Here is a 22070-nt window from a genome sequence, read left to right as displayed (position 1 = left end):
TATGACCCTGAATACAGAGGATGCAAAGTATCCTAATCTGACAATAATCAAACTTCAAAACCTGGTTATCAGTGTGCTGTTTTATTTCCAGATTGTCCCAAGTGGCATCAGCAATGGCATTTTCTAATGTGTATATAACATATTTTAATATACACAATGAATATTAATTTAATATTCCTTATAGTTTACTTTATACTTTATATTTTAAAATTCTATATCAAATAATAATAAACCACTAGTTATTTACTTATCAATATTATGATTTTAAAAGTTTATAATAAAAACATTTATATATCTGACAGCTTTGCTTTTGAATGTTTCCCTATAATAAAGTATATTGTATGCAATCCTATTGTTTACAGTTAACTGTTGTACGCTAAAGTTAAACTCGTTCAGTTTTAAAAAACTAAACAACATAAACATTCTGCTAATGGAAAGTAAGGATTTTCATAACACCACTTGAACAAAATATTTGCCATTAATCATTCCAAAAACCCTTACAACTGAAAATTAAAAGAATATAAAACATAACACACAAAGCGAACTTCACAAGTTAGCAATGACACTAAGGATCTGTTCCTGCCCCCAATGATTTCAAAAGAGTAGGACAATGCCTTGAGATTTAGGGAAGCCTTCTGGATATTAAAGTTACAAACTTGAATTTTATTACACAACTTTCACATTCATCATTGTAAACCACTGTGTCTTTACCAGTCAAACATTAATATGCATTCCACAATATTCTACAGCACCTTATTTAACTAATAGTATCAACTATGTGTTACGCTTGGAATGTTTGAAATTCACTGTGTTGAGGCAGCAAGACCTTAAATTCTAATTCTTTTATAAAACAACCCATTAAGATCTTTCTTCAAAGGGTTTACTCTCTACTCCCCAAGAAATCATTTAAACATCTTTTCTGGACACTGAATATGGTAATTCTAATGATTTACAGGAGTTTAACGCTGGTCTCAGATTATTGTGAATTAGCAAAAATGATAAGGTCAATTTATAATAGATCTAATTAGAACATTTAAAAGCTACAATCTCTCTATAGTAACAAGATTCTATTAATGTACAATAAATAGTACTGGCTTATCTCTCGTGGTATAAAATTAGCTTCTCATGTCCCAGTTCTCATGCCTAAATAACCATCTTAAACCATGAGAGGTAACATGTAGTAACTTAGTTTAATTATAATTGAATTCAACACTGTTTACTGATGACGGACCAAAGAAACTAAGTAGATCCATACAGATAAGATGTTGTTTGGGTATGGATGAATATACACAGCAAGAGCAAATTCTGTGTTCGGGATTTCTGAAGAATGAATGCCAGTTTGATACACAGCCTCACTTATTGATGGTAAATCTGTGTATGGCATCTGTATAGGGTATCCTGTCACCTAGAAAAACATAGGATTGAAACTATAAGTACAGTTTGAAAGGATTATTTTATGAAAAACTAAATGCTATACTTTTATTCATAATAGCTTTATGATTAAAAAATGTTCACATATCAAAAACACTATATGGCATATGAATTTGTCTGAATTTGAAATGAAGCATTTGATAATTCTCTTATGAATTCCATCAAGTTGTCTAATTATTAAGTAACCAACCTCCCATTTATCAGAAATGTATTTTAGCTCTAAGCTACTGATTCAATGTAAAGATTATATTGTATATTCTTGTACCATACTATAAAACATACTGTAAACATACTGTAAAAAGTTATTGCACTGCATTAAGAAACTTTCAGAAAAATAAAAATGGTTCTTTCTTTCTTTGTCCTTATTGGCCATGGTAAGAGAGAATGAGAGAATGAAATTCTGGCTCCACTGAAGCCAATGGGAGTTTTGCCATTGACTTCAATGTGGCCCAGATTTCATGCAGAATATCCAAATTAAAAGTTTTGTCAGTATACATGAAAAGTAAGCAATTAATTAGGGCTGTTGATTAATCAGAGAACTCACGCCATTAACTCAAAAAATTAATCGCAATTAATCACAGTTTTAATCACACTGTTAAGCAATAGAATACCAAGTGAAATTTAATAAATATTTTTGGATCTTTTCCTATATTTTCAAATATATTGATTTCAATTACAACACAGAATACAAAGTGTACACTTATTATTTTTTATTACTAATATTTGCACTCTAAAAATGATAAACAGAAATTGTATTTTTCAATTCACGTGATACAAGTACTGTAGTGCAATCTCTTTATCGTGAAAGTGCAATTTACAAATGTAGATTTTTTTTGTAACATAACTGCACTCAAAAACAAAACAATGTAAAACTTTAGAGCCTACAAGTCCTCTCAGTCCTACTTCTTGTTCAGCAAATCGCTCAGACAAACAAGTTTGTTTACATTTACAGGACATAATGCTACTGCTTATTATTTACAATGTCACGTGAAAGTGAGAACAGGCATTTGCATAGCACTTTTGTAGCCGGCATTGCAGGTATTTACATGCCAGATATGCTAAACATTCGTATGTCCCTTCATGCTTCGGCCACCATTCCAGAGGACATGTTTCCATGCTGATGACGCTCATTAAAAAATAATGCATTCATTAAATTTGTGACTGAACTCCTTGGGGGAGAACTGTATGTCCCCTGCTCTGTTTTATTCATATTCTGCCATATATTTCATGTTATAGCAGTCTCAAATGATGACCCAGCACATGTTGTTTGTTTTAAGGATAAGCTATGGGAGGGACTAACGGTCCCAATTACACAAAGACACTAAGTTCATGCTCCAAGTACATCCAAGACACTAATAGGTACTCAGGACAGCTAGCCCCTGCTGCTGCTACAATTTTATTTTTAGCACACTATCTCAATCAGAGCTAGCGCAGGTATGTCTCTTCAAACTGGAATTTACACCTCCAGCTCGAAGTGTAGATAATACCTCTAGAGGCACAGCACAGAATCTCACCCAAAGAGAGTATCTTATAATAAATCATTATGAAGAATTTTTAAATATATTTTATGTACAGTAACATTTATACTTGTGTTATGAGCAGATGCACAGTATAAAGGGAAAACAATTTCACACAAGGGATGATTAATAACTGGAACACAATTCTGCTTTCGTTTCATAATGTTATTATAACTAGGGTTAGTGCTCTGTTGCTTCCCCAGCCAGCTCCATTTTTCTATTTAATGAATGGATCTTTCAGGAGAATCTATGGAATATGACCATTATAAATAAAATCATTGTAGAAATATTTTCCTTCAAGAAACTGTAAATCACACTACTTGGGATATTCAAGAAACAGAACAGAAACTTTGAGAAAATACATTACAGAAAAAAGGCTTTTAAGCTTTCAATCTAAATTCCATTTTATTGTTTGTGGCAGAAGTTGTATGATATCTAGTGTACTGAAGATTTTCAGTGCATCTGTGAAAATTTTTCATGCTTTTTGTTTGTCTCTCACTTGGTTAAGATAGCAAAGAGGGATTCCACTGGGTCAGTGGAGCTACTCCAAATATACACTGGAGTAACTGAAATCAAAATCTATCCTACTGTATGGCTGTGAAATTACACCTTCCTCATTCCTACACACTATACAAAAGCTGATTTACAATTGCGGTATCTTATGCCTGGTCTACACTAAGGGGGGGGGGTCGAATTAGGGTACGCAAGTTCAGCTACGCGAATAGCATAGCTGAAGTCGAAGTACCCTAGTTCGACTGACTTACCCGTCCAGACGCGGCGGAGTAGTAGCCTTACTCATGAGTCACCCATGTGTGGAATGCACATAGGGACCATCACTCCAGGAAGAAGAGAATGTTACTTACCTGTAACTGGAGGTTCTTAGAGATGTGTGGCGCCTGCCCTCCATCCCCTCTGCTTTGGACTGGATTCCATAATGGTAAGAGGGAAACTGCAGAGGCATCGACCCACACTACCTCTTATACCCTCGGTTCAGAGCACAAGGAGATGCACTACATACGTGTGGGTCAATGGACACTGCTAAGAAACATTTCCGAGCTCAAGCTCATGGCAGCCTGCTGCCTCAGGTGGCAGGAATACCTCGCAGCTCCCTGCTGCTGTGGGAGGCAGTGGAACCCTGCAGCTCCCAGCGGCCAGGGCTGAAGTCATGGAGGTCTTTGGAAGTCACGGATTCCATGACAAAACTGTAGCTTTACTCATGAGCAGTGATCAGTGTGGAGGTGGGTGCGAGGATGCCAATGTAAGTGCGGTCTGCAGTACAGCCTGGTCCACAGCTGTGTCTGTAGCTGCTGCTTGTGCGATGGCATAGTGTGTTGTGAATGTGTGGACAGATTGCCGTGTCGCTGCTTGACAGATATCCTACCAGGTCACATCCACCAAGGAGGCCAGGTGGGGGTAGGTTGGATGGTTTGTAGCATTCGAGGATGAACCCAGAGACCCATTTGGAGATTCATTGGGACGAGAGGGCTTGATCATTTTGACCACTTGGAAATGGCTATGAATAGTTTCGGTGATTTGTGAAATAGTTGAGTCCTGTGGAGGTAGTATGGTAATATGCAATGGACGTCAAGGGAATGCAAGGCCTTGTCAGTGGCGTAGGCATGTGGCTTTTGGGAGGAAACTGGCAGGTGGATGGACTCATTGAGGTGGAACTCAGACACCACTTTTGGAAGGAATTTAGGGTGTAGCTTGTCCTTATGGAAGAGAGAGAGAGAGAGAGAGAGAGAGAGAGAGACTTTAAGGTCAGAAGGGACCATTATGATCATCTAGTCTGACCTCCTACCCAATGCAGGCCACAGAATCTCACCCACCCACTCCTGTATCAAACCTGTGTCTGAGCCACTGAAGTCCTCAAATCATGGTTTAAAGACTTCAAGGTGCAGAGAACCTTCCAGCAAGTGACCTGTGCCCAAGGCTGCAGAGGAAGGCGAAAAAACCCAAGGGCTTCTGCCAATCTACCCTGGAGGAAAAATCCTTCCCGACCCCAAATATGGCAATCAGCTAAACCATGAGCATGTGGGCAAGACTCACCAGCCAGACACCCAGGAAAGAATTCTTTGTAGTAACTCAGATCCCACCCCATCTAACATCCCATCACAAGCCATTGGGCATATTTGCCGCTAGTAGTCAAAGACCAATTAATTGCCAAAATTAGGCTATCCCATCATACCATCCTCTCCATAAACTTATCAAGCTTAGTCTTGAAGCCAGATATGTCTTTTGCCCCCACTACTCCCCTTGGAAGGCTGTTCCAGAACTTCACTCCTCTGATGGTTAGAAACCTGCATCTAATTTCAAGTCTAAACTTCCTGATAGCCAGTTTATATCCATTTGTTCTTGTGTCCACATTGGTACTGAGCTTAAATAATTCCTCTCCCTCCCTGATATTTATCCCTCTGATATATTTACAGAGGAGCAATCATATCTCCCCTCAGACTTCTTTTGGTTAGGCTAAACAAGCCAAGCTCTTGGGGGGGAGGGGCGGGTATGTCTGCCATCATGGCTGTAAGTTCACTAATTCGTCTGGCTGAGGTAATGGTTACTAAGAACGCCACTGTCATTGAGAGATGAGGGAAGGAACATGTTGCCAATGGTTCAAAGGATGGTTTAGCAGAAGGCCAGAGAGAAGGGGAGACAGTGGGAGGATTAACTCCTCTGTCAAGAATGTCTCCAAGCGGCCAGGGTCCATGGAGCACCAGCGGAGATGCTGGAGGGGCCTGGTAGTGTCTGTGGGGCTGGCTGATCTGGCAGGCACGTGGGGATTGGTGGAGAGGGTGGTGCTGTGCACACTGGTGTGCATGCTGGACGTTTGAGATGCTGTGGGTGCTGTGGATTCTGTGGGTGCTGAGATGATCGTTGGTACCATCGGATCCCATTTGTGCCTGGCCTTATGCTCCAAGCAGGGAACCTTGGGCACCAGTCTGGCTGGATCTGTACGCAACATCTCACCCACCCTGGCTCGGCTCAGGGATGAAATGCTACACATGGGAGCAGTCCTGCTCTTATGCCTTTGGGAGTGTTTTTTGCTCTCATGTCAGGACTTATCCTTAGCCTTCAGTACCACCGGTTTTGAGACATGCACAGTGCTCAGAGGGGTGCTCACTGTAGGTGGTGGCTGCCATACAAGGGGTCTCTGAGTGTGCCTGAGGCTTCATCACATCCTTCATTAGATACTTGCAAAGGCAGAATTTGTAGGCTTCCCTGGGCAGGAAGGACTTCTAGATTGCGCAGCACACTGCGATGTGTGTCTTGCCCAGGCAGTAGAGAGCACCACTGTGTTCGTCGCTTGCAGAGAAGGAGCGCAGGCAGAAAACAGAGTTTTTGAAGCCTCGAATCCTGGGCATAGTCCTGGCAGGGTGGGGATACAGTCTCTGAACGCGGAAGAGAATTAAAAATTTATTAAAGCTAATGTTAAAAAAATGTTTAATACATAGGTTGAGAAAGGAGTGTCTGTACATCTGGGTATAGTGTTTAGATTATCCACAAATACAAAGTTTGTTTTTAAAGTCATAAGATACATATAGTGCAATAACCCAAATTTAGGTGACTGAATTGAAGAATACAGTTTAGATATTTAGCATCCATGTATTCGGGTACATTACTCATGAAAAAAGTTATACAGAGAGTTGGTGGCAGAAAGCAAAATAGATCAATAAGTGAAGATTGTCCCTCAGTAATTGAGAATTTAGGATAGGTTGTCCATTTAGATAAAAACAGTCTGTCTATCAGGAAAGTATTTGAGTTACTTTCCCGACAGCACCTTTTATTGGCACTCCAGCTCATTCCTCCTGATATTGCCAATGTCCAGTGATGTGTTCTATGTAGATGTCCCTCGACTACCTGATGGTGTCCAACATCATGAGTTGCTGCATCAGCTGAGCATAGTGTTGACTGACTCCACATTCTCTCAGCACTCGCTCGTTACTGGGGTACCATGCACCCAGGGCTCCAATGATCAGCGTGTGAGTTTGGATCTCATAAGCCCTTAGCTCTCAGGATGTGAGCCAGAGGGGCGTATTTCTCCAGCTTTCGAGATCGGGTGTCGTGGAAAGCCAGGGTCCTGTTTTTGAAGGGCACTGTAACATCCACCATGATGATCTTCTTCCGGTCCTTGCTGGTGATGACGATGTCTGGTCACAGTTGGCTGTCGGTTCTGGGGATGGCGGAGTTCACGGCTACCTTCCCCACAGGTGGATGGCTCTGACTAGGCGATCTTTGATGGCGTTGTGTCACAATTGCCAGGCTCTGGAATGGGACTTGCAGCTACACAAGATGTGGGGTAGTGTCTCGTTGGCATAGGCGCACTTCCTGCATCGCTTGTCCCGATTCCCATTGCGGATGGCTCCATTCAGCAGGACGCAGTTAAGCCGGGCCCAGCAGATGAACCTACAGTTGGCAAATTGGGTGAAGCTGTCCCTGGGGAGGAAATGGTTGCTGGCGTCCCACTTGCATGTCACCTTGAAGGCCTTGCCCTGGTCCAGCTTCCATTTACACTAAAACTTAACTTATCTAACTATCACTAAGACAAACTATTTACAAAGTATGTACAAAGTAAGTCACTCTTTTAGCAAACTAAAAGTGCGAAGGAACAGGAGTTCCAACTCAGGCCATGAAGCTGTAAGAGGGAACTGAAGAGCTGTCGACCTGCACTACCGCTTATACCCTTAAGCTGGAAGCTCAAGGAGATGCACTATGTACTTGCAGGTCAATGGACACTGCTAAGAACACTTCCGGACTCAGGCACATGGCGTGCAAGTGCACCCATATGTCGAATACAGATAGGGACCATCACTTGAAGAAGAATAACTAATACAATCCATCTAAATAATAACTAATGAGTGGGAGACTAAATAACCATCTTAACATATCTGAAAGATGTAAACAGCAAAGATGGAAATAAATTGTCTTTGTTGTTCTAAAATATGAAACCAGAAGGGTGACATTATGAAAAGAAATATCAGGAAATAATTTCCAAATGTGAGATTTATTATAAGATGCATTCTGGTAAAAACTGTTTTACATATTCTATGTCAACTTACAGAAATGTAAGTCCGTGGTTCTTATTTTGAGCATTTTAAAAATTATTTTTGTTCCTTTTTTATATAGCTAGTCATTGTTATTTCCTTACTTATGTCAAAATAAAGCAGTATTAAAATATGTTTGATCATGAGTGAGCTTCTGTATTCAGTGCTGCAGCTATTTATACACATTACCTTCTTTATACTACACATACTCAGTTTTAAATTAATCTTGTTTATATTTAAATTATAAAATTTAATTGTTTATAATGTAACTACTAACCCAATAATGTTCCAGTAAACTTTCCAATTCATTTTCTTCTTTCTCTGTAACAAAGATCCTATTTCTTAATTCTAGCTTGGGAAGAATTTGTCGTAGAAGAGCAGTACACTGTCGATGCCACCGAGTTGGTTGCAGAAACCGCCATTCCATTATTTTACTTTTTAAGGTCTTTTCGATCCTGTGATAAAAGTTACAAAATGTTTATAAATAGGGCTGTCAAGCAATTAAAAAACTTAATTGTGATTAATCGTGTGATTAAAAAAATTAATCACAGTTAATCGTGCGATTAATCGCACTGTTAAACAATAGAATACCATTTATTTAAATATTTTTGGATGTTTCCTACATTTTCAAATATATTACTTTTTTTTTTTTACAACACAGAATATAAAATGTACAGTGCTCACTTTATATTTATTTTTATTACAAATATTTGCACTGTAAAAGAACAATTCCCCCATTACAAGTACTGTAATGGAAATTCTTTATCATGAGAGTTGAACTTTCAAATGTAGAATTATGTACAAAAAACTTGCATTCAGAAATAAAACAATGTAAAACTTTAGAGCCCACTAGTCCACTCAGTCCTACTTCTTGTTCAGCAAATCGCTCAGACAAACAAATTTGTTTACATTTGCAGGAGATAATGCTGCCTGCTTCTTGTTTACAATATCACCTGAACATTAAAACCGGCGTTCACGTGGCACTGGCATCGCAAGATATTTACGTGCCAGATGCACTAAAGATTCGTATGTTCGTCCATGCTTTGTCCACCATTTCAGAGGACATGCGTCCATGCCAATGATGGGTTCTACTTGATAACAATCCAAAGCAGTGCGGACAAATGCATATTCATTTTCATATCATGAGTCAGATGCTACCAGCAGAAGGTTGATTTTCTTTTTTGGTGGTTCGGGTTCTGTAGTTTCCGCATCACAGTGTTGCTCTTTTAAGACATCTGATAGCATGCTCTACAACTCGTCCCTCTCAGATTCTGGAAGGCACTTCAGATTCTTAAACCTTGGGTTGAGTGCTGTATCTATCCTTAGAAATCTCACATTGGTACCTTCTTTGCATTTTGTTAAATCTGAGGTGAAAGTGTTCTTAAAACAAACGTGCTGGATCATCATCCGAGAATGCTATAACATGCAATATATGGCCAAATGTGCGTAAAACAGAGCAGGAGGCATACAATTGTCCCCCAAGGAATTCAGTCACAAATTTAATTAAGGCTTTTTTTTTTAACGAGTGTCATCAGCATGGAAGCATGTCCTCTGGAATGGTGGCCAAAGCATGAAGGGACATACAAATGTTTAGCATATCCGGCATGTAAATACCTTGCAATGCTAGTTCAAAAGTGCAATGCAAATGTCCTCTCTTTCAGGTGACATTGTAAATAAGAAGCGGGCAGCATTATCTCCTGTAAATGTAAACAAACTTGTTTGTCTCAGCAATTGGATGACCGAGAAGTAGGACTGAGCGGACTTGTAGGCTCTAAAGTTTTACATTGTTTTGTTTTCAAGTGCAGTTATGTAACAAAAAAAATCTACATTTGTAAGTTGCACTTTCACGATAAAGAGATTGCACTACAGGACTTGACTGAGGTGAATTGAAAAATACTGTTTCTTTGGTTTATCATTTTTACAGTGCAAATATTTGTAATAAAAAATATAAAAAGTGAGCACTATACACTTTGTATTCTGTGTTGTAATTTAAGTCAATATATTTGAAAATGTAGAAAAACCACCCAAAATATTTAATAAATTTCAATTGGGATTCTATTGTTTAACAGTGCGATTAACCGTGATTATTTTTTTTGAGTTAATCACATGAGTTAACTGACAGCCCTATTTATAAATAAATGTAAGTAATGAAACATGATTAACAAAATTCCCTTTTAAAGCATTTATTTTTTATGATCTGGTCCTAAAACTTTAACGCTTCTTTTAGATAAACATGGCTAGACTACACAGAATTAATATACTTCAGACAAGTATAAAAAGATAAATTTGTGGTAGAAAAGTAATGGACTGTTGACCTGAAGCTGAGCATCCCCAACTTCCACTATGGTCACATGCTTTTAGTATTCAAAAAGATCCCTACCTGTTCTGTAGTTCTTCTACCATGCTTCCATTAGTAGGGGTGTAAAGTATTTCTTTTGGCTGAAAGAGATAACTTCCTATCAAGTATACATCTAAGATATAACAAGACATTTGGCCAGATCCTCAAATGAAGTGCAGCTACTTTGCACACATTGTCACTGGAATATGTACATACAGTAAGCACAATTGGCCCTCTGAGGATCATCCCAGTGTCCCAGAGGCTCCTATGCTACCCAGCTGCACACACAGAGGGTGTGGATAGAGGGAAGGGGCCATGATAGGGACACACACATACTGCTCCAATCCCGAGCTGTGATTTTGGCCCCATTGGGGCTGTTAACACCACGTCAATTAGACCAATTCTCTGGTTGCTCTAATTTATGCGTGAAGATTGTTCTTGCATATAACAGCCCCATAATCAGGGTGGTTTTTCTACATAATGAGCTTTATGTCATCTTGGCACACTCATTTAGACCTTCCACAACCCGTAATTTGCACTGTGTGATCCCCTCAGCAGTAGTCAACAATCTGCCCATTAACTTTTACTATCTTAATGAAAATAGAGTTGGCACCTTAAGCAGGCACCTTTCTCAATCTACTTTGTTTAGCTCTTATAACAATAAGGTGATATGGTTCAGTTCAAACCTTCTCTGCAGGCTTGACTGCTCCTTCCAGACTGCTCAACACAAACCTTTCCTCATAGAATCATTCACAAATCCATTAAATTCAGGAACTAGTCACCTGCCTCTAAATCAGCATAGCCAACCCACTTAACCTTTTCCCAGCAGGATTTACGGCTGCTTACAAGAGTGGGGTATTCAAGCAATTACTGCTTGCTTTTTACAGCAACTTATTAACAATGATGATCTTTTGAAACAAACATAACAAATGATAATTACTATAATTTATATGAGACAGATAAACTTTGAAAATTGGAGGCGTTACCTGTACAGTTTGTGTTTTTATGCATTGAAAATTGTATGGTAGAAATTGTCTCCAAAAACCTTCCTTTGAAATTTCAAAACTTATGCACATTGGTGAACTGTTTTGCTGTGTATTAAACCAGACCTATCAAAACAGTAGTACAAAATGTGGCAATCAATCTACAAAAATTGTTTTAAGTTAAAAGATGTGAAATGTACTTTTAAATGTTTTCATTTAATACCAATACAAGTATATAAGAAGCCAGAGAAATGCCATTATATAGTATGATGGAGGGAAGCAATTGCACTTGTACTGCCAACTGAAGAGGATCAGGCTTAACCACTTGTAGTTTTGACTAACATTTCACTAATACAAACATAGGGCCTGAACCTGCAAGTCATCCCTATGGGGAACTCCCAAAGAAGTCAAATGGAAAAGGAAGATTACTTATCTTACAGTAACTGGAGTTCTTTGAGACATGTGGTTCCTATTGGTCAGGGGCGGCTCTATAAATTACGGCACCCCAAGCAGGGCGGCGCAGTGCGCCGCCCTTCCCCGGTCCCGCGGCCGGGGCAGAAGTGTCTGCGGCGGGTGCGCTGGTTCGCGGCTCCGGTGGAGCATCCACAGGCATGCCTGCGGAAGCTCCGTCCGAGCCGCGGGACCAGCACGCCCACCGCAGTCATGCCTGCGGGAGCTCAAGCGGAGCCGCGGGAAGAGGGGACCCTCCGCAGTCATGCCTGCGGCAGGTCCGCTCATCCCGGGCTCCGGTGGACCTCCCGCAGGCATGACTGCGGAAGGTCCGCCGGAGCCAAATGCCACCCTGCCCCGACAATGCCGCCCCACGCGCCTGCTTGGCGCGCTGGGGTCTGGAGCCGGCCCTGCTATTGGTATTCCACTGTGTGTGCGTGCACATGCACTCCATGAGCCTGAGACCAGAAGATTTTTTCACTAGCAGTGTCTGTTGGTCTGCAACTGCATCCTGTGTTCTGAACTGAGGGCACAAGGGGCAGTGCGGACCAACTGCCTCTCCAGCTCCTTCTCTACTACAAATCACCTTAGGGAAGGATCCAAAGCAGAGGGGAAGGAAGGCAGATCATGGAATACCCATAGTGAGACCTCACATCTCAAAAAACTTCAGTTACTGTAAGGTAAGTAACCTTCCTTTCTTCTTTGAGTAGTGGTCCCTATAGGTATTTCACTGAGGGTGATTCCCAAGCAGTATTCATCATGGAGGAGGGCGCAAGGAACCATTCTGCACCACAGATTGCAGGACCACTGTACCAAAGGATGTGTCTGCAGAGGAAGTTTGTATTAGGGTGTAACGTAGTAAAAGTATGCACAGAGCCATTCTACAGATCTCATAGGGGAACACCTCCAAGAGGGAGAAGTTCCCACGTGCTCATAGCAATGCAAGATACTCTCCAAATGGATCTCGGGTTGCATCTGTTAGGAAATAGTTTTGGTTAAAAAAAAAAGGTAAGTGTATGATTTGATTCAAGTGGAATTTGGAGGGAACCTATGAGATGAATTCAGGGTGTCTCAGAGACACCTTATCCTTGTAGAAACTGTGTAGGAAGGATCCACCATAAGGCCCCCAAACTCATCTACTTTTCTGGTGGAGGTAACTGCCTTTAGGAAAGCCACTTTTATAGATAAATGGAGAAGGGACAAGGAGGCCAAAGGTTCACATCAGTGATTCATGAGCACTGGCAGTACCAGATTAAAGTCCCAAATAGGTGTTGGTTTCAATACTGGAGAAAAAGTTCTGGTGAAACCTTTCAGAAACATCATGGTCACAGGGTGGGTAAAGACTGAGCAGTTCTCCACTGGAGGAAGAAAGGCGTTAATCACCGGCAGACGTACATGCAGCAAGCTAAGGAATAGACCTGATGTCTTTAACGAACCAAAAGATAGTCAAAGATGGTTGGATCCCCAAGTTCTCTGGAGATTAGTGATGATGCTGGCACCAGATGGAAAACTTCCATTTAGCTGTATAACATTTTCTTGTAGATATTTTCCTGCTGTTATGGAGAACAGTTTGAGCCTCTTCAGAAGATGACCTCTCTGTGTCCATTGTCCATCCAAATATCAGGCTGTGAGGTAGAAGACTATTGGCTTGGGATAGTTGAGCTTGCCCTCATTCTGCAGGTTCAGAAATGGCTCGATGTCTATGCATGGATGTGAAACCATCTGGGAATTGCTGGTAAAACAAAACTGTCTTGGCCACCAGGGAGCCACTAGGATTATTGATGCTCTGTCCTGCTTGGACAGGAGCCAGCAAACAGAGCTGTAAACAGGGGAGTTTGAGTGGGACTTCTGTTGGAGAAGGTATTTGTAGCTATTTGTATTTGTATGTGTAGAGGCAGTGTGCTGGGAGAGAAGCTGAGCCCTGATTAGGGGGCAGGGCTTCTCTGACTAGGGGTCCTATAAAGGTAGCCAGCCAGTCAGGCAGCAGCACAGGAGCCAGCAAACAGAGCTGTAAACAGGGGAGTTTGCAAGGGGAGTTTGGGGGGCAAGACTAAGAGAGGCAGGCAGAGGGACAGACAGGCTAATGAAGGGAGTGTGTGGTGTTCTAGCAGTGTTTTGATGCTCGTTGGGGGTTTGTTTTGCTGTGGGTGGTGGTGTTGTGGTTTGGTTTGTTTCCCAGATTTACAGGATTTATGTGGGAAGCCTATGACATATACAGAGGCAGCTGTGGTAGTGACCCAAGCAGTGGAAGACACAATGAAGATGACTGGTTGTGGAAGCTGCGGCATGTAAATAATCCTGGAGGGGGTACCTGAAAAGAGTTTTGTCTGCATGAAGTGCCACCTGATAGAGCTGATGGAAGAAAAGATCTGAGGATTAGAGATGCAGGTGGAAACTCTGAGTTTAGAAGGGAGTTCGAGCAGATGATGGAGCAAAGACATGAGGAGTCTGATGGGAAAAGCTCAGACTTGAGGATGGAAGCAGGACCAAAGAACTCTGAGGGGAGACTGCTGGGTGAGGAAGGTTGATAGTGGAAGAGAACCAGGCAGAGGAAAAGATGGGCTAGTGAAGGAGAAATAGAGCTCAGGAACAGGTTTGCGGAGTTGGAAAATGAAGAAGGGGCACAGCAGGTAGTCGCTGAAGGCAAGAGGGCAAGGGAGAAGAGAAGAGCAGCTAGTCCTATAGGAAGAGGGGAAGACTCAACGGAGATAACACCACCAAATATGAGCCCCAGGAGGATACGGGATGGGTTGCGGAGGGCTCCAAAGGTGAATAGAAATCGAGAGGACTTGCAGCCAGAGGGAACAGGGGATAGACCGGAGAATCACACTGTCACTAGGAAAAGGCAGGTCTACATGATTGGGGACTCCTTACTGAGAAGAATAGACAGGCCTGCAACTAGAGCTGATCCACAGAAGAGAAGGGTGTGCTGTCTGCCAGGTGCTAACATATGGGATGTAGACCTGAGGCTGAAGAGGATCCTAACGGGAGCGGGAAAGAATCCGCTGATTGTCCTTCATGTGGGAACAAATGATATGGCTAGATTCTCGCTGGAACGTATCAAGGGAGACTATGCCAGGCTGGGGAAGATGCTTAAGGAAATCGAGGCTCAGGTGATCTCCAGTGGGATTCTGCCTGTTCCTAGAGAAGGGCAACAAAGGTGTGACAAGATTATGATGATCAACAGATGGCTCAGGCAGTGATGCTATAAGGAGGGTTTGGGGATGTATGGCCACTGGAAGGCATTCATGGTCAGAGGACTGTTATCTCAGGATGGACTTCACCAGAGTAGGGAAGGAAATAGACGTCTAGGATGGAGGCTGGCACAACTGATTAAGAGAGCTTTAAACTAGGAATTGGGGGGAGGTGGTTGAGAGATGTCCAGCAAATCTCCATCCCAGATTTTAACATTGAGAGGGAAGAAAACGAAGTAAGAAAGGATACACCTGTGGGTAGGAGAATAGACGTAAGGAGGAAGGGTAGTGCAGATACCATTCTAATAGGTGATACTGGGCATAGAATGTCTGGGCCTAATCGGGTAAAGAATGTGAGTGAAACCAAACAGCAAAAATTAAGATGTTTGTACACCAATGCGAGGAGCCTGTATAACAAAATGGCAGAACTAGAGTTACTGGTGCAGGAAGTGAAACCGGATATTATAGGGATAACAGAAACATGGTGGAATAGTAGTCATGACTGGAGTACAGGTATTGAAGGGTATGTGCTGTTTAGGAAAGACAGAAATAAAGGCAAAGGTGGTGGTGTAGCACTGTATATCAATGATGAGGTAGACTGTAAAGAAATAAGAAGGGATGGAATGGATAAGACAGAGTCTGGCCAAAAATCACATTGGGGAAGAAAGCTACTACTAGAGCCTCCCCTGGGATAGTGCTTGGGGTCTGCTATAGACCACCGGGATCTGATTTGGATATGGATAGAGAGCTCTTTAATGTTTTTAATGAAGTAATACTAATGGGAATTGTGTGATCATGGGAGACTTTAACTTCCCAGATATAGACTGGAGGACAAGTGCCAGTAATAATAATAGGGCTCTGATATTTCTGGATGCGATAGCTGATGGATTCCTTCACCAAGTAGTTGATGAAGCAACAAGAGGGGATGCTATTTTAGATTTGGTTTTGGCGAGTAGTGAGGACCTCATAGAAGAAATGGTTGTAAGGGACAACCTTGGTTCGAGAAATCACCAGCTAATTCAGTTTAAACTAAATGGAAGGATAAACAAAAAATAGATCTGTGACTAGGGTTTTTTATTTCAAAAGGGCTAACTTTAAAAATTTAAGGAAATTAGTTAGGGAAGTGGATTGGACTGAAGAACTTGTGGGTCTAAAGGTGGAAGAGGCCTGGAATTACTTCAAGTAAAAGTTGCAGAAACTATCAGAAGCCTGCATCCCAAGAAATGGGAAAAAATTCATAGGCAGGAGTTGTAGACCAAGCTGGATGAGCAAGCAGTTCAGAGAGGTGATTAAGAAAAAGCAGAAAGCCTACAAGGAATGAAAGATGGGAGTGATTAGCAAGGAAAGCTACCTTATTGAGGTCAGAACATGTAGGGATAAAGTGAGAAAGGACAAAAGCCATGTAGAGTTGGACCTTGCAAAGGGAATTAAAACCAATAGTAAAAGGTTCTATAGCCATATAAATTAGAAGAAAACAAAGAAAGTGGGACCGCTAAACACTGAGGATGGAGTGGAGGTTAAGGATAATCTAGGCATAGCCCAATATCTAAACAAATACTTTGCCTCAGTCTTTAATGAGGAGCTTAGGGATAATGGTAGGATGACAAATGGGAATGAGGATATGGAAGTAGATATTAACACATCCGAGGTAGAAGCCAAACGCGAACAGTTTAACGGGACTAAATCGGGGGCCCCAGATAATCTTCATCCAAGAATATTAAAGGAACTGGCACATGAAATTGCAAGCCCATTATCAAGAATTTTTAATGAATCTGTAAACTCGGGGGTTGTATCATATGACTGGAGAACTGCTAACATAGTTCCTATCTTTAAAAAAGGAAAAAATAGTGATCTGGGCAAGTACAGGCCTTTTAGTTTGACATCTGTAGTATGCAAAGTCTTGGAAAAATTTTGAAGGAGAAAGTAGTTAAGAACATTGAGGTCAATGGTAATTGGGACAAAATACAACATGGTTTTACAAAAGGTAGATTGTGCCAACCAACCAACCTGATATCCTTCTTTGAGAAGGTAACAGATTTTTTTAGACAAAGGAAACACAGTGGATTTCAGTAAGGCATTTGATACGGTTCCACATGGGGAATTATTAGCTAAATTAGAAAAGATAGGGATCAATATGAAAATTAAAAGGTGGATAAGAAACTGGTTAAAGGGGAGATTACAATGGGTCGTACTGAAAGGTGAACTGTCAGGCTGGAGGGAGGTTACTAGTGGAGTTCCTCAGGGATCGGTTTTGGGAACCAATCTTATTTAATCTTTTTATTACTGACCTTGGCACAAAAAGTGAGAATGTGCTAATAAAGTTTGCGGATGACACAAAGCTGGGAGGTATTGCTAACACAGAGAAGGATTGGGATATCATACAGGAAGATCTGGATGACCTCGTAAACTGGAGTAATAGTAATAGGATGAAATTTAATAGTGAAAAGTGCAAGGTCATGCATTTGGGGATTAATAACAAGAATTATTGTTATAAGCTGGGGATGCATCAGTTGAAAGTAACAGAGGAGGAGAAGGACCTCGGAGTATTGGTTGATCACAGGAGGACTGAGCTGCCAATGTGATATGGCCGTGAAAAAAGCTAATGAGGTCTTGGGATGAATCAGGCAAGGTATTTCAGTAGAGATAAGGAGGTGTTAGTACCATTATACAAGGCACTAGTGAGACCTCATCTGGAATACTGTGTGCAGTTCTGGTCTCCCATGTTTAAGAAGGATGAAAACTGGAACAGGTACAGAGAATGGATGATCCGAGGAATGGAAAACCCATCTTATGAAAGGAGACTCACAGAGCTCGGCTTGTTTAGCCTAACCAAAACAAGGCTGAGGGGAGATATGATTGTTCTCTATGAATATATCAGAGGAATAAATACCAGGGAGGGAGAGGAATGATTTGAGCTCAGTACCAATGTGGACACAAGAGCAAATGGATATAAACTGGCCATCAGGAAGTTTAGACTTGAAATTAGATGAAGGTTTCTAGCCATCAGAGGAGTGAAGTTCTGGAACAGCCTTCCAAGAGGAGTAGTGGGGGCAAAAGACTTATCTGGCTTCAAGACTAAGCTTGATAAGTTTATGGAGAGGATGGTATGATGGGATAGCCTAATTTTGGCAATTAATTGGTCTTTGACTATTAGCAGTAAATATGCCCAATGGCCTGTGATGGGATGTTAGATGGGGTGAGATCTGAGTTACTACAGAGAATTCTTTCCTGGGTGTCTGGCTGGTGAGTCTTGCCCACATGCTCAGGGTTTAGCTGATTGCCATATCTGGGTTCGGGAAGGAATTTTCCTCCAGGGCAGATTGGCAGAGGGTCTGGGGGTTTTTCGCCTTCCTCTGCAGCGTGGGGCACGGGTCACTTGCTGGAAGGTTCTCTGCACTTTAAAGTCTTTAAACCATGATTTGAGGACTTCAATGGCTCAGACAGAGGTTTGATACAGGAGTGGGTAGGTGAGAGTCTGTGGTCTGCGTTGTGCAGGAGGTCAGGCTAGCTGATGGCCCCTTCTGACCTTAAAGTCTATGATTCTAGGATTCCTCAGGACTCAAGGTATGAGAGGAAAGTGTGGAAAAGGAGAGGCTACTTATGCTATGCAGTAACTGGAATTCTTCAAGATGTGTGTCCTTGTGGGTGCTCCACTTCAGCTGTGCCTTCACCCCATGAGCCTTTGACTGGAGATGTTTGCTAGTAGTCCCCATTCACCCCACACATGTGTCCTACACATCCTTGTGCCTTGCACAGAGGATATGTAGGACTGTGTGGGAGAACCATCTTCAGTTCCTTCTCCACCACTAAGTCCCACAGAGGAAACTCCAAAGCAGAAGGGAAAGACTGGGAGTAGTGGAGCACCCACAGGACACACATCTCAAAGAACTCCAGTTACTGCACAAGCTGAGTTACCTTCCTTCTTCTTTGAGTAATGTCCCTATGCATCCTTGACTTCAGGTGACTTCCGAGCAGTATACTCAACAGAAGAAGCGAGCTTCAGAGCTGAGTCTAATACTAAAGACAAAATGTGTTCCCAAGAGGAGCATCTGATCTAGAAGAATGAACCAACATATAGTGCTCGGAGAATATATGTACTGAAAACCAATTTGCAGCTTTGCAGATCTCAAAAATGGGAACATTTTTGAGTAATACCATAGAAGTAGAAAGTAATCTCACGGTGTGGGCCAATACCATAGAGGTAGATTGTAAATCGTCGGATTCATAGCAAGAAATAATACATTCAAAAATCCACCTAGAGAGCCTCTGGGCAGAAATTGTGGACCCTTTGGACCTGTCAGCAATTGACACAGTCTTGGAGATTTTCTGAATGATCTGGTTCTGTCCAAATAAAAAGGCTGGCTCCCTCCTGACATCTAAGATATGGAAGGCAGCATATTCCCTGGTCTGGTGTGGTTTTGGGAAGAAAATTGGGAAATGTGTGACCTAACTGATATGAAATTCAGATGATAACAGGTAAAAATTTTGGAAGTGGACATGAAAGTTTGTCCTTGAAAAACACTGTAATGCGAGAGTCTGCCATTAAAACTCCTAGTTCCTCAATTGTTTTAGCAGAAGTGATAGCCCCAAACTAGGTTGTTTTCATGGATAGATGAAGGAGGGAATAAGTGGCCATTGCTTTGAAAGGGAGTTTCAAATGACATCGGAGAAAAAAGTTTAAAGTTTAAATCCCATACAGGGATGGGTTCTCTAATGTGAATGAAAAGATTTTTTAATCACTTAATGAATCTTGCAGTGGTGGGCTGAGCAAACACTGAGAATCCCTCAACCAGGCAATGAAAGACAGCAGGTGGATCCTCAGGGAACTCATATAATCCTGGACTTTTTGGATTCCAGTAGACAGTCGAGGACAGCAGAGAATGAAGAAGAAACAGACCAAAGATGTCACTGAATACACCCGTGTGGAAACCTTTTCCTCTTTTGCAAGTAAGTATTTCATGTAGACCTTTTCCTACTATTTAAAAATACCTTCTGTACCTCTGCAGAACAGGAGCGTACTCCTGTGAACCACTGAGTAACCAAGCCTTGAGGCAAAGAATTCCCAGGTTAGGATGGAGAGTCTGCCCAGCATCAAGAGAGAAGGCTGGGAATGGATGGAAGGCTCATCGCCAGACAAACAGCAAGGCAAAGGGTACCAGCCCTGTGTGGGAATATTGGATTTAACAACATTATCTTGACTTTGTCTTGCTTGATCTTATTTACCATTTTCAAAATCAGCGGCATTGGAGGAAGTGCACAGAGAAGGCCTCTTGTCCACAGAACAAGGAAAGCACCTCCCACAGTCAGGGAGGACCTATAACCCACCCACGTAGCAAAACTGTTTGCAATTTCTGTTGGTAACAATGGCAACGAGATCCACTTCTAGAACTCCGCAAGTCAGAAAAATGTGCTTGAGAGTCTGAGAATCTAACTCCCATTTGTAATTCTGGGAGAACTGCCTGCTGAGGTCATCACCCATAGTATTTTGTATATCCAGGAAATAGACTGCCAAGATTAGGATGCAGTTGGCTACACATCAGCTCCATAGCTTTATTCCTTTGGCAAAAAGAGAAGGGGATCTCTCCCCACACACACATCTTGACAGTTGATATAAAACATGCAGGCTACATTGTCTGTCATGATTTTTATGGATCTGTTCCTGATTAAAGGCAAGAAATGGATACTGGCATTCCTAACTGCCCTCAGCTCCAGGAGGTTGAGGAGTAACTGTGTCTCGTGGGTAGATCATTTGCCCTGAATGGTGTGGATCTCTAAATTTGGCCACCAAAGATGCATCTGTTATTATGCTGATGGAAGGGGAAGGTTGGATGAATGGCACATCTGTATAGACATTGTCCGGGTCTTTCCACCAATTGAGAGAGTCTTCTACTTGATGAAGGACTGACACCAGCTTTTTCAGGCTGTTTGAGATATGAACTGTTCTGAGCCAGGGAAGCAATAAAGGCATAACGTGGCATGTTGAGTCACAGAGGTACAAGCTGCCATGTGTCCGACTAACTGAAGGCAATTTTTGTTGATGTCTGTGGACTGATTTGAATTTTTGATACAAGGTTTGTTAATGTCATGAACCTGTCCATAGGAAGGTAAAAAAAGCTCTGGCTGATACTGCATCTAAGGAGGCCTCTATGAACTCTATACTTTGCACCAATCTTAGAATGGATTTCCTCATGTTCAGCTGTAGTCCTAACCTATGGACCAAAAACATTGCTGTCTTTATGGTGCAGAGGAACTACTGAAGAACCCATTCCTGCAATGGGTATTACTTGAGATGCTAAGTGCTCTTGCCTCTCACTGAAGTCAAGATTTGAGGGCATTAAGAACACTGGAAGATCAGACCCATACTTTAAGAATCTGCAGTACAGATCTGAAGTGTTTAGCATACTCCAGAATAAAATAAAAATAATGCTCTTAAAGAAACAATACACTTTCATGTAGTAGTCTGCAAACTGCTTTATACACTCCTATGTACAGTATCTGAAGTTGTTCTTATCCATGGTTTATCATGGTAGTAATATTTCTTCCTCTCTATTTAATTATTGAAAATTTAAAGAGATAACACAATTAAAATATCCTATTCTCCACCACCATTGTGGAAGGTGGTGCAGATGAAACATATGATGCAGAATCATAACAAAATGTTAGGTATCTCACAGATTCAGTCATACTAAAATACTAGACAGCATCTAAAGACCTGAGTAGAACCTTATTAGTTTCTATACAGTAGTAACATACTGAATACTAGTTAGCTAGCAAAGCAGCAAAGTTTTGCTGTCTCTAAAATGATATAAATATCCTGAATCCTATTCTTTGTAAATTCTACATTACTTTATTTGATCCCTTAAAATATGGCCTAATACTTGGTCTATAACTAACATGACACTATTCCTTGTCTCTTTTGATTTAATTTTACATACTTACATTTTCCCTATTGATTAAGCAGTCAATACTCTGTAAGGGACAAAATGTATCAAACTGTTTATAACACTGTCCATTCAAGGGATTCCAAAGCAAATATTCTTCATTTTCATGAGTTAATACATATGCCACTTTCCCCTACCAACAAAAAGTAGATGTCATCAATTTTATACATATAT

At 41.4% G+C, this 22070-nt stretch overlaps 1 protein-coding gene across 5 annotated transcripts in view; it reads right to left on the bottom strand.

The window, feature by feature from the left end:
* Nucleotides 1–301: 301 nt before the first annotated feature.
* Nucleotides 302–22070, bottom strand: part of CC2D2B (coiled-coil and C2 domain containing 2B) — a 111028-nt gene continuing 89259 nt past the window's right edge. For all 5 annotated transcript variants that reach the window (XM_045023935.1, XM_045023937.1, XM_045023936.1 and 2 more), the window contains 5 exons: nucleotides 21895–22029; nucleotides 11315–11437; nucleotides 10371–10429; nucleotides 8268–8445; nucleotides 302–1405 (listed from right to left, as the gene is read on the bottom strand). In XM_045023935.1, the coding sequence (XP_044879870.1) occupies nucleotides 1217–1405; nucleotides 8268–8445; nucleotides 10371–10429; nucleotides 11315–11437; nucleotides 21895–22029 (684 nt within the window). In that variant the 3' untranslated portion in view covers nucleotides 302–1216. The remainder of the gene's footprint in view (nucleotides 1406–8267; nucleotides 8446–10370; nucleotides 10430–11314; nucleotides 11438–21894; nucleotides 22030–22070) is intronic.

The sequence above is a fragment of the Mauremys mutica genome, chromosome 7 (assembly GCF_020497125.1).
Source record: "Mauremys mutica isolate MM-2020 ecotype Southern chromosome 7, ASM2049712v1, whole genome shotgun sequence".
NCBI lineage: Eukaryota > Metazoa > Chordata > Testudines > Geoemydidae > Mauremys > Mauremys mutica.
This window is presented reverse-complemented; position numbering and strand designations above follow the sequence as displayed.